At 42.8% G+C, this 12,996-nt stretch overlaps 2 protein-coding genes across 2 annotated transcripts in view; both read right to left on the minus strand.

Annotated features, from left to right (window-relative positions):
- Positions 1-12,996, minus strand: part of coro2ba (coronin, actin binding protein, 2Ba) — a 418,611-nt gene that overhangs the window by 298,984 nt on the left and 106,631 nt on the right. The gene's annotated exons all lie outside the window — the stretch shown is intronic.
- Positions 1-12,996, minus strand: part of LOC310790898 (integrin alpha-11-like) — a gene marked incomplete at its 5' end in the record, with an annotated part of 82,949 nt that overhangs the window by 22,610 nt on the left and 47,343 nt on the right. The window contains 5 exons of the mRNA XM_083652609.1: positions 1,217-1,327; positions 2,089-2,228; positions 7,737-7,903; positions 8,566-8,696; positions 10,166-10,369. Coding sequence (XP_083508735.1) covers positions 1,217-1,327; positions 2,089-2,228; positions 7,737-7,903; positions 8,566-8,696; positions 10,166-10,369 — 753 coding nt within the window. The remainder of the gene's footprint in view (positions 1-1,216; positions 1,328-2,088; positions 2,229-7,736; positions 7,904-8,565; positions 8,697-10,165; positions 10,370-12,996) is intronic.

The raw sequence follows: 12,996 nt of genomic DNA on the forward strand, positions 1-12,996 counted from the left end.
GGCTGTTTGGGGAAGCTCCCATTTATTAACATTTCAACAAAACAAAAGTCAGGTCACTAATCCCCAGACAAAATCACACATTGTGAGATGCTTAAAAATCACCATCGGCGGGAGCTTTACTCCAGATGCTGTGCAGCCAAGAACACAAGTGAAATTCGTTCTCTCGTGACCTGTGGTTCTCAACGTGATGGACGATTCACCTTTCTTGTTAACAGTCCTAGTGAGAGGCAGGTCGAACGTCAAAGGCACTTCATCCATATTTATGATCTGCTCCGGTCCGATGGAATATTCCTTGATCTTTCTTTGTGTGAATTCGCCGAAGTTTGTAATTTTCTCCTGGTAGTCGGGAGGGAGTTGCTGACACAGTCGTCCGCGCCCTGACGGACAGTCCCTTTCGTCTCGGGTTTGTGCATGATCCTTTGCTGCTGCTGCTGTTGTTGTTCCTGTCTCGCTACTGTCTCAGACATGGCTTTCAGGCTCAATCGCCGCCATCGTCGTAACACAGCCAGTTCTCCATCTTTTGAAGCATGATGTTAGATTACAACGAGCTAGTTGTGTGGCTTAGCCTTCCAAAATGTTGCTGTTAGTTTTTTAGAATGTAATACATAGAATTGGGAATGTTACATTCAATTTCATTCAGACTGTCTTTCAGGCTCAATCGCTGCCTTTTTCCCCCCGGAGCGAGGGAGGAGGGAGGGTGTTTTACCGTAGTGGCTGAGAGAGAGTAGTGGCACAGTGCTCCAATCAGGTCGCGAGGCACATTTTTTGCAACATCATCCAATCAGGGTCTCGCTCTCATAATGTCTGTCTTGCTCTCGTTCTGCCTCATACCAACATCCATAGATTTTGGAGGTTCCCGAGTGGCCGTTTGCTGGAAAAATCCATAGATAAGCCGCACCGTTATATAAGCCGCAGGGGGCAAAAAAGGCCAAAAAACGGGAAAGAAAAAGCGGGTCATAGTCCGGAATTTACGGTATATATATATATATATATATATATCACGCAAAGCAAAAATGCCACAATATGTGTCATGAGGCAGGAAAATGAATAATGATATATCAGCAATTTTTTGTTTTTTATTGCTCTAGTGTTCACAAATGAGACGGCTTCACAAAGTTCTCCATCCAAATTAGATTTGCACATTGTAATGACATTAGCCAATGAGATGGCTAGAAAGCTATTTTTTTAAATGATTTCTATTGATATTCTGACTCACCTCTGTCCTGACAACAGTGGGCCAGCTGTCATCTAGAATGGGTCCGTTGTCGGGGTCCTGCAGCCCCACCTGTGCAGTGAACACTATGGGCCTGGCATAGTCTGTGGTCTCCTATGGAAGTGCAAAAGATTTGTGTTAAAAAGATTCATCTAGACATTTAGTCTATCTTCAGCCATACCACAAAAACTAAAATCATTTTGTGATGACAAAATGTTCATAAAAGTCACAGAACTCTAGATATACATGTGATCGGATTCTACTGATTGGGTTTTCGAGGGCCGACATTACTGTAGTTGGTGCCCATATTCAATATCTTCAAATTGATCATTTTTCATGCCAAAAATTAACGCTAGAATTGTATTCTTGTCAGGGTAGAAAAGCCTCTGGAACAGCATTTACACCTAATGTGACACTAAAACTTTCCATTGCAAACAAATGTATGTATGTATATGTATATATATATATATATATTTGATTACAGATTTACTGGTCACTTTCGGTTTGCTGTGATCACATGATGTGCGGCATCTCCTCTGCCTTGAATGTTCTCATTCTCATGAATATAGATTTGATGATGATTTGTATCGGCTGTTCGCAATTACCAGCCGATCGCTGGCTTCTGTTTAATTGGGGTCACACCCACTGTGATTTCAGTCACGCCGAGGAAAGCCAAGGGCGCAAACGGGTCCGTTTATCATGTCTGCTGAGCAACATAAAGAAGTGATTTAAACGTATTTGTGAGTGCTCGAGACTTCAGCACACCAGTTCTTCCGTTTTAAGTTTTATGTAGCTGTTGTCATATAAAGAAACCAATATAGTGGTCTAGTGCGTGCTGTGTCATCTGCCACCCTCTGGGTATAACTGGAGCTCACCATCACATGGAAGTAGATGTGTTCGCAGGTCTCTTCCTCAGGAAGGAGCGTGAGGTTGTGAGGCTGCAGCCGGTCGTTATTGTCCAGTACGGCCCGAGGATTGAAGCGTCGCTCCGCGATGGAGACGTTGTATTTAATGGCTAGTGGGGGCAACGGGAACACAGGAAATGACATCATTATCTGACCGGAACAGTTCAGGATCCTCTTCTGTCGGTGTTCAAGTGTTTCCGAGAGGTTTTCCCTTCAAGGAAGTTCTGATTTTTGGAACCCTAGCCCCCTACTTAGTGATTATGTTGATTGGTAGTTTCCGTTCTTAGCACAAGTCATGCTCTTCCTCATACTAGCTCCACATAGTTAGCCAATAGCCACAAACCAGAGGGTATACTGACTCTGACTCTGACCACCCCCCACCCCCGGTTTCGGCCGGAAGTGCGTGGAGATTCGACCCATTTTTAGTTTGTTTTTTGTTCCTCCCCAAATTTACAGAATAGCTTCAGCTATCAGCTTCATCTTGCTTCTTCGGTTGCTGTTCTCTCTCCTGAATATTTGTTTACTGACGGTGAGAAAGCCCCATGTACTGTATGATAGCCACCCGTCAATCTCTCTCTCTCTCTCTCTCTCTCTCTGCTCAACGCTGTAACACCATTTTATTTTGAAATTCAGTTGACTTTGCCATTTCCCACGGATATTGTCGTGTTTTTCCTTCAGAAAAAGTCTGCCTTCATGCGCCTAGTCGGCTTGAAAATAGAACTCACGCCTAACGCCACGTTCACACACACGCCTAGAGCGACGCTTTAAGCAACGCCTAAGCAACGCCTAAAATTTAGGCGTCCTTGTTAACAGATGAGAGCATTCACACATACCGCTGCCACGCTGCGCTGAAGCCACGCTCGCGCTGCGCCTACGCTGCGCTGCATTTATCGTTTAGGCGTCTGTTCTATTTTTCAGCTCTAGGCGCGCTGAACTGTCAAGCTGGCTGTTGTTTCTGACGGACTTGGGCCATATTTTCTACCGAGTTTGCCCAAAAGGGAGGGTGGAGCGCGAATTAACGAGTGCATAGTAGGAGAGCTGTCCTTCATGTGTTCCTCTATTTACGTCTTTTCTGTCAGATGTATATATACCCCCCCTGTCTCAATGCATGTATCACTCATGGTGTTGATGACTCATAGTCACATGATTACCCGAGGAAAAATAACAATTACAGCCGGCCAGGAAATAGACAGACATCGTCACTTGCACATTACAATAAAAAAGAGGTTCATGTTACTCACCCATGCTATAAATCAGATCTGAAAAGTGTAAAAAACCACTGCTCATGTGATCAGCGTAGCGCAGAGCGGGGCTTCAGTGTGGCGTCCTGTGTGAACGCAAATAGGCGCCTAGCGTGCATGAAGCAATGCCTATATGCCTAGGCGTAGCTTAAAGCGTTGCTTAAAGCGTCGCTCTAGGCGTATGTGTAAACCCGCCGTAAGCGATAAAATCGGCACAGCTCAGGCGAGGCGTGGGTACACGCAAGGTTCACGTTGAGGCGCCCTGTGTACACAGCCTCATTGACTAAAAAGGACGCCTATTTAAAAGCGTGGGTAAAGGCAAGGCGTAGGCAAGGCTTGGGTGCTGTGTGTGAACGTAGGGTAACACAGTAACACACAGAGCGCACAGGGTGAATTTTATGAATGGAAAGTGAAAACGATACGTATCATAGCGCATTTCCCAGTGCGCATACGCAAATCTGAGTCATTTCGCAGTGTGCATACGCCGTATACCTGCGTATCATCACGTAGACTACACCACTGCTGACATTTACTTTGTGAGGAGTAAATCTCAGTGAGTCTCAGTCAGCTTGCACAGAGACAGGCGCGTGATTGAACTTGTATTGGTTTGTGGCTAACTATGTGGAGCTAGTATGAGGAACAGCATGGCTTGTGCTGAGAAAGGAATCTACCAATCAACATCATCATTGGTAAGTAGCAAATAGGGTTAGGGTTCCAACAATCCAAACGATCTCTTTAACATGTTGAAATGATTCCAGGGAGTTGACAAATTGTGGCTACGGCCAAAATGACATCAGTGTAATTGTGCAATGTAATAATAGCCAGACTGAAGATATGTAAATGTGTAACCAACAGAATCCAAATGGCTTTTGAAGTGATTCATTTCCAAGCCACATTTTCTGTTATTTATTGCCTTTTAGTTTCATAGCATGGGGGGGAAAATCTATAAAGCCTTGTATGGTCAACTACACAACAAGAGGAATCCTAATGCTTTGTGGAAATATATGAAGATAATGGAATATAGACAATGGGAAGCTTGTCCCCTCTTAGCACCACATTCACATTATTATCACCTATTATAACAAAAAGCGTTGGCTGCTTTTAGGAACATTTCTTCTGAAGAAAGTTGCAGATTATGGGAAAACATAGCTGGTGTGTTGGACTTTGCAAAGCAATTGTATTACCGTAAATTCCGGACTATAAGCCGCACCTTCAAAGTTGACTATTTTTTTCTTATATAAGCCGCACCGGACTATAAGCCGCGGGTGTTTTAATGTTTTTTATTTTTTATTTTTTTTGTGTTTTAATGTTTAATTACCATATGTAAGGGTTCATGCACAGAGGGGATTGTAGAGGAAGCTCCCATTTATTAACATTTCAACAAAACAACATAACACAACACCACCTGTGTTGTTTTTTACAGTGCAGTGTGCACACAGTGTCATACAGTGTCATACAGTGTGGTGAAAAGAGGGCAAGAGAGGAAATTAAAACTTATTATAGTTATATAGGATTTATAGTTAGAAAGAGTGCTAAAAAAGAGAGATTTTTTTTTTTTTTTTTTTTTTTTTTTTTTTTAAATCCATAGATAAGCCGCACCGTTATATAAGCCGCAGGGGCCAAAAAAGGCCAAAAAACGGGAAAAAAGGTGCGGCTTATAGTCCGGAATTTACGGTATATTGTATTTGCCCAGGGACTCCAGATGGAAAGTAGCCAATGGCTAAATCTGTTGCAAAGCATCTCTTCCCCTATGGGGTTTAATGTTTTTTGTATATGTCCCTGCCAAATAAACTAATAAAATAAAATAAAATTAATATCTACGGTGGCATTTGTCATCGATATAAAGCCCTCAAATATATACCGATGGCAGCCAAAAATATAGCTTTTTATCCATCCCAAAATAATTAATTGTATCCTTTTTTTGCCTAGAAATAAAAGCTTCCATACAAATACATATTTGCATTCATTATACTAACTTTATTGAGATGGTAAAAAAAACAACGGCTCCATTTTGTACAACAGAGCAGAGCGAGCTCACAAACACCAGCACATCATCTGCCATGCATTACTAGCCAGACACGACAATGCGAGGAAAATTAAATAAACCTGTTAACACTGTATCCAACCAGGGAAGACAAGGTACCTTCCGTCCGCCACTGTTTTGGGTAGGTCTGATAGATAGATTTGATAAAGATGTCAGGGGTTCAAGGGGTCAACTAAGAACATGCCCCCTTGCACCCCTGCTTCCTAGCCCCCCTATACACGGTGAAACTCAACCCTGGGGTCCCATCGCTTCAAACAAATTGTGATCAGAGTAACTGTGCTTGTATGTAGGTGGGCTGTTGGTGCCGGCACAACACCTCAGGTCCCAAGAGAAACTGGATTGCATTGCAGGGATTGCACTGTCACCAGTGTTGGGCAAGTTACTTTCAAAATGTAATATACTACATATTACTAGTTACTTTCATTTGAAAGTAATAAGTTCATTTACAATATTAGTGTCTGTGTAGAGTAACTTGTTACTTATTACACTACTGTTGCATCACTTTCACCAAAACAACAGCAGTAGCAGAATGACATCGCCGCCCCGGAACCATCCCGAAAAATTATTTAAACTGTCTTGAAGCAATGTCTTGAAGTCAGTGTAAACTGTCCAAATTCTAAATGTTATCCTTTTCCTTTGTCATCTATAGTGGTTATTTGCATAAAAACACATCATTTGATTAGGAAATTATTGTATCTTTATTTAAATATGTGCTTTTGATTTAAAAAAAAAAGTAACTCAATTTGTAACTTGAGTTACTTGACAAAGTAACTGGTATAATATTACTGAAATCCTTTTTTTTTTTTTTTTTTTTTTTTAACCTTTATTTATACAGGGGGAGTCTCACTGAGAGCAATGCTCTCTTTTTCAGGAGCGCCCTGTTCACATTCACACACACACATTCATACCTGGAAGCTGACCAGTACAACCACAGTCTGATCTGCTGGCCACTGATCAGCTCCACTGGAGCAGTTGGGGTTAAGGGCCTTGCTCAAGGGCACCTCAGTGGTGGTAATGAGGGAGGGTAATACTATATTAGTAATACGTTATATTACTGAGTTACTGCTAAAAGTAATATATTACATGTAATGTGTTACTTTTGTAATGAGTTACCCCCCAACACTGACTGTCACAAACCAGAGGTGTGGATTACCTGACTGGTTATCTATGCTCTGTCACCACCAGCACTCAGATATTACAACAGATATGCTCTTGTGTGGACTGAAGAAAAGACACTAAATGCATGGCAGTGCTAATGTTCACACAATAGTAAGAAGTAACATTTGACAGCAGATAATATATACCACCACTGGAGGCAGCAGCGTTATCTCTGGCATGTAGACGGCCTGAGACCATCATCTCGTTGTACTGATTGTAGTAAAGAGACATTTTCCTTTGGCATTCTGAATGGAAGGAGCCATCAGCCCTCTCACTGGGAAGTCACATGTCCGACAGCACTGCCCGGAGCCAAGACATGCGGGATCTACATCATTTTGAGTAACTCCGCTATTCTTACTTGCAGACAGGCCCTGTTTCTCCCTGTCATGTACTCATTTTCCAGGCTGAAGAATAATGGCTGAAGCTCAGTGCAGCTCCACGTCCAAAATATAAAATTCACAGCCCATGTGTGTCCGGGGGGGAAAAAAAGGTCTGTTAAAGGTTTGACAGTATCCAGCGGTTTAACGTTTAACAACAGTCAAAGCTGACTGTGTCAGCGTCTGCGTGTATATATGATTGAGTGCGGCGCATTAGAGAATAGGGTGGTCAAAAGTATCGATACTATCGAAAAGTATCAATACTCAAATTTTGAAACGGATACAATACTCATTTGCAACAGGATAAGTATCGATACAAAAATATTTGAAACTGATACAACACTCATTTGCAACAGTTTCGATACCAGCAGTGCTTTCTCTTAAGGAAAAATCATTGATGTTTCCCTCCCTATCATTGGTGGGTTTCTGTTGCTTTAACAAGCTAAACGTGTTCTGATAGGCTGATGGCTAGTGCAGGGCTAATCTTCCGTCAGTGCAAACTTTGAATGAGTTTTATTCGGCCTAGATGATGGAGAAGTGTGCGTCTGTCCGTCCATCTGTCTAACTTTTATTTTTGATGTGTCGTCATCACGTGGTATGGAAAATGGTATCGAGTATCGATATTTTCCCGAGTATCGGTATCGAAGTAGAAATTCTAGTATGGTGACGTCCCTATTTAAAGAATGAGAGCTTTTTCATATCACGTTCGTGGAACCCTTAACTATCATCTGAATTACTCCAAAATCCCACGCTTTTATTGCCGTATTGCTGAATCATGACTTGAATTCACCGGCTTACCAACTTCCTCTGCCGGTGCGATGGCCGTCCTGCCCGTGACGTTGAGACACACGATGGCTGACATGCAGGTGACGTCTTTGCCGCCTCTCTGACAGTCCTTCACAAAGATGTTGACTTTGCTGGGCTCAAACCTGACCGTGGCGTAAATCCGGATGACACTGCGTGACCTGTGAAAACACACCCGAGTGTTAAAAGGTGAACCCAACCAACCCATGACCCCTGACCCCAACGTCAGACTTATCTCAACATGTGCTTGAGCGAAGGGAGGCGGGAAGGGACCTGGAACTGTCTGGGGCTCAACCGGCCATTCAAAACAACAAGCGTGAATTTTGTAAATATAAACAGACACGTACGTGGTCTGAGCTTCGGTTTTTAGCCCGAATATTACGAAAGACCCCACTGATTCATAACAGGTCTAAAGTCATGTTATATAGCAGTCAGGCGCACTTAGTGACAAGCAAGAGAACAGTAAAACGGACAGGTTCTTGTATTGAGTTTGGCGTCAGTGGGCGTAACCCATACGAGAGCGAGCCCCGTACCCCCAGTGTATGGGGGCGTACGCTGGGGGTTGAGTTACCGGAAGTAACTCCAGAGTAACCTTACAAATAGGTTACATTTATTATATATAGATACAATGGCACAGCACAGAGCCCGCCTGGGACTCTTGCAAATATAAGCACCATGGAAAGACTGTTGTTCATTCTGACAACAGCATCTTTTATTTACTAAATTAATGAATGAAATACTTTTATTTTATTTTATTGAACCTTTATTTAACCAGGTAAGTCATTAAGAACAAATTCTTATTTACAATGGCGACCTGACTCACCAGAGGAGCACAGCAGCACCAAGGGAGCCTACTGCCAAGTCCACTAAACCGTCCTCGTTCATGTCGATCTTGCCGTGGATGCTGCGCCCAAAGTACTGCAGGCCAGGAGCCAAGTCTGCTGCTGCTACCCTCTGAGAAAGAGACAGACCAGCAACACGTATAAAGCGTCAGAATGAACTCAACCACAGCTCATGATGTTATGATTAGAGTCATGATTAGAGCTGTCATTTCTCAAAACGTTTTGATCTAAAAGTGTGAATCAAATAGTTCAGACAATAGTTTTGACACACATTGCAAACAAAAACTGGTACCATACTGATACAGTAAATGCACACATTTACCAGGATATGTCCACATTTACATTAGTACAGCAGCTTTCCTACATTTCTCTTAACATATACAGTATACTAAACATATAGCCTGTGCTATTCTCACCTCACCTACCACTACAGCGTGCGCAGTATGCATCTGAGACTTTATACTGTTTTCAGAACAGAACTGAGCTTTTAAGTTTCTTCTCTTTACTGTGTTTTCTATAGGACTGATCAGCGTGACGTCACTTGCCACCCAGAAATGCGGAACCTCACGGCAGTTAATTGGTATGAGTTGTGCCAAACAAACGTTAATATCTCAAAGAGTATAGACCTTATTCGCTAACCCTGGACGGCACCATATTGTTGACATACCGTCCTGCGCGCACACAGCGCTGCAGCTGACAACTAGTAACAGCCTTATTGTCGTTTCTGTTCCATTACAAAAATAGCGATGGTAATGACACCAATAAAAACCCCACAGTTGTTATTTGTATGCTGCCGTTAATGCCTGTAATAATAAACAAAAGAACGAGGTGAACAGACTTTGCTGTCAGGAGCTGTCAGAAAGTTTCACCTGTCTCAACTAACTATCCACACATCTCCTGTGCTGCTGACGTATCCTCAGTGTCGCTCCCTTCACGTCTGTGGACGGTAGAGATAGAAACAAACCACGGGGACTTTATTGCTGTCATTACTACAGCCATGCCTAACGCAGGTCACCATCCGAACACAATAGGAACGATACAGGCAACGCTAACAGCGGCTAGCTTCCTATAAACGCTGCTCCACATAGGCTGTCACTTGAGAGCTGCTGCGTTATGTCAACAATATGGCGGCGGTGGGCGTGCCCGTACGTGAGTGACGTCAATCGAATAAGGTCTATACATCACATCGCTTATATTTTGACACTGAGTGAGAGCAGAAGTAGCTCAAGAGTTTGATGTGTAATATTATGCATGTCGTGTTAAAGTTGTGTGAACTGTCGCAGTTTTTAAAATGTAAACAGGGTCAGCCGGCTAGAGTCAGACACTCAAGCTCAGGCTCCATAGCGTCCCATTGCCGTTTCCACCCAGTGACGCGGTTTGTTTAGCAAAATGCTGCTCGGCTGATCCCTCGTGTATTCCCAAGATGGAAGCCATCTGAGCTGGACATATTTTTGACCAGCTGTTTTTGCTGCGTGGTATGTTGATTTCCTCCCAAGGTTTTTGCATTGTCCATTTTTAGAATCCAAACAGTAAATACAAAGAGATAACGCGGACATCTTGAACGTATTTCGGTCATCGTACCTGTTTGTATTTGCGTAGTATTCTGTTTTGCTGGCTGAAGAAGATGTAAATGGCTCCCTTGTGGTCATCCTCCAGCGGGGCGCCCACCACCAGGTCGTTGAAGCCGTCCCCGTTGAGGTCAGGCACAGGAGCGAGGGACGAGCCGAAGCGAGCGTTCTGCCCTCCGTTATGGATCTCCAGCACCCCCTCCAGGATGAAACGATTCTGAGGAGGTAGGGAAAACATGGTCACTCACTGCACAATCCTTCATCTTTTTGTTGTTGTTGTTTCGTTAAAGGGTGTTTTAGTCGTGTTCAATCATGCTCGTGTATCTATGAATCTTAAGATGGGACAGATAGCCTCCCAGTCTTACTGGTTGACACTTGTGGCCTATTATAATGCATTGTAGGGATGGGACCAGTCCGATCCAATATCGGGTGCCGATATTGGCACTAATTCACGAATCGGATCAGATCGGAATCGGATTTTATTTTTTATTTATTTTTTCAATTCCAGCGCAGGCCGCACAGGGAGCGCTGGCCGTAATTTGCCCATAATAGTATCCTTCTTTGCCTTGTATATTTTCTTAATTTTATCTGCTTTTTGCAAGGTATATTTAAAAATAATAATCTTTAATTGCCCAAATCTTTGCCTATACTGTATATTCAAGAAAAATATTGGTATCGGCATAATATCGGTATCGGCAGATATCCAAATTCAGGTATCGGAATCGGATCGGAAGTGAAAAAATGTGGATCGGTGCATCCCTAATGCATTGAATGGACAGTTGAAGGCTCAAGGCCAAGCCGTCATGGGCAGCGGATGCCTACAACATCATAAACGGCATTCAAACAAGCCGAGACACTTAACCCACGCACGCATGATCAACACTGACATTTCCCTCAATGTGCGCATTGCATGCAGGGTTTTTACTGTCTCAGAACGGGCCTTTAGGGGGTGACTACACACGACAGTAAGCATGATTGGAGGAGACTGAACTTGATGGTAAATGGACTGGATTTATATAGCGCTTGTCTGATGACCGCTCAAAGCGCTTTACAGTACGTCTACATGCACCCATTCGGGGCTTAGATTTACACAGCGGCGGCCCGGGCGCAAGGCGCCAAGTGCTCGTCGGGAGCAGTTGTGCTACCAAGACTTCCTCTATGAAGGAAAAACGCTGGCATGCTGATCATAAAAATGTACACGTAAACAAAAACAAGCTGCAGCACAGATCCTTCTCTGGAGACAGAAGCGTACTGTATGCCAAAGGGCCATTCTTCAAACTAGCCCATGTGATCAAAGAGAACGTGTTGATCCAAGAAACTCGTACTCCCCGTCCAGCGGGTAGAGCCATGGTCCAGCGTTCCACTCAACACACTGATCCGTTCCTCAGATCAACTGCCATCCATTTACAGTATTTAGACAATTCATAATGAGACCAAGCGGGACTGTTGTCTTACTCTCTTTCCCCTCCATCTGGCACACGCTGTTTGTTATATTTCGCTTACCTCAAAACCCATTTTAAAGTCAAATAATCATGTTGTATTTCTTTGTTTCTGTTTCTTTTCTTCTTTTTTTTTTAATTTTTTCATAAAAAAGTATTCAAACAAAAAATATATGAATTGGGTTATTTGAACTTAAAAAAATCTTGGTCAATAAGAGTGAAGAATTTTTGACCAAAGAACCAAAGAAAGCCATAGCGTTATTATTTCAGTCTCCGTTCTATTCTTAGCTAGTAGTGTTAAAGTCCGATGGAAAATATCCATGTCTTTGAAGGCATAGATCTGCGTCTACGCGACTGGAAAGACATTTGATGGAAAGCATTCAGGCCAAAATGGAGCCAAAATACTTGAGCCCATCAGCAGTCATGCATGTCATTGCTCCATTTGGCATCCCCAATATTCCTCGTAATATCATTCATAGTCGGCAGACGAAACATGAGATCACCTGTTTTTTCAGTCGAATATATGGGAAGGGAGTTGATTTAGGAAAGTCTAGTTCTCAGCTACCTGGTGTGTGTGTGTGCGTGTGCATGTGTGCATGTATGTGTGTGTGTGTGTGCGCGTGTGTGTGTGCGCGCGCGCGCGTGTGTGTGACAAAGAGGGAGTTCAGGGGGGTCTTAATTTGAAACATATGGTTTTGGTTTGTGCAGAGACCATCACAGAGCAGAGCCATTCTGCAGTGGCCCAGGAGCACGTTGAAAAACTACCGCTATGTCGGCTGATAAAGTTTAGACACATTTGTTTCGATTTGGCCTTAGCTACAGTAGCAGATCCCCTTCTGTAAACCCTCAAAACCTGCAGTTGCAACTGATAGTAAGAACTTGTCATTGAGCCACAACCGTTATCTCACACTACTATTCACTCTATATAATTTGCATGATTTTATTGTTGTTGTTTTATTGAGTTCTGACTACACACAAACTATACCACCCATGAATCTCTGACACAGCAATATGTCCTTCTCACCAAGCAGTAGAAAACCCCCCATAAACAACGGGAATCAGGTATGTACTGATTAGAGCCCGACCGATATTATTGGCCGATAACTGATAGGTATCGGCCGATATGTTGGCTGATATTGCCGATATTTTCTTATTTTGTATTTTTTAAGTTATAGACAGCATGTTGCGTATATTTGATCTTTTTCCTTAACTCAAGTTATATTTGATATTTGTTCTATTTGAGTTTTTCTATTTCTAGTTATTTATAATGATTAAATTCCCAGTGAAGTTGACCGTTTCATTACATTGATGTCATTTTGGACAATAAAGTTTATTGATAAGCTGTAAAAAATCCTGCCTACATGACATATCTCAAGTCATGTCAAGTCATATCTTTGTCAAGTGT

This window comes from Poromitra crassiceps (assembly GCF_964638095.1).
Source record: "Poromitra crassiceps genome assembly, chromosome: 16".
Classification (NCBI taxonomy): Eukaryota; Metazoa; Chordata; class Actinopteri; order Beryciformes; family Melamphaidae; genus Poromitra; species Poromitra crassiceps.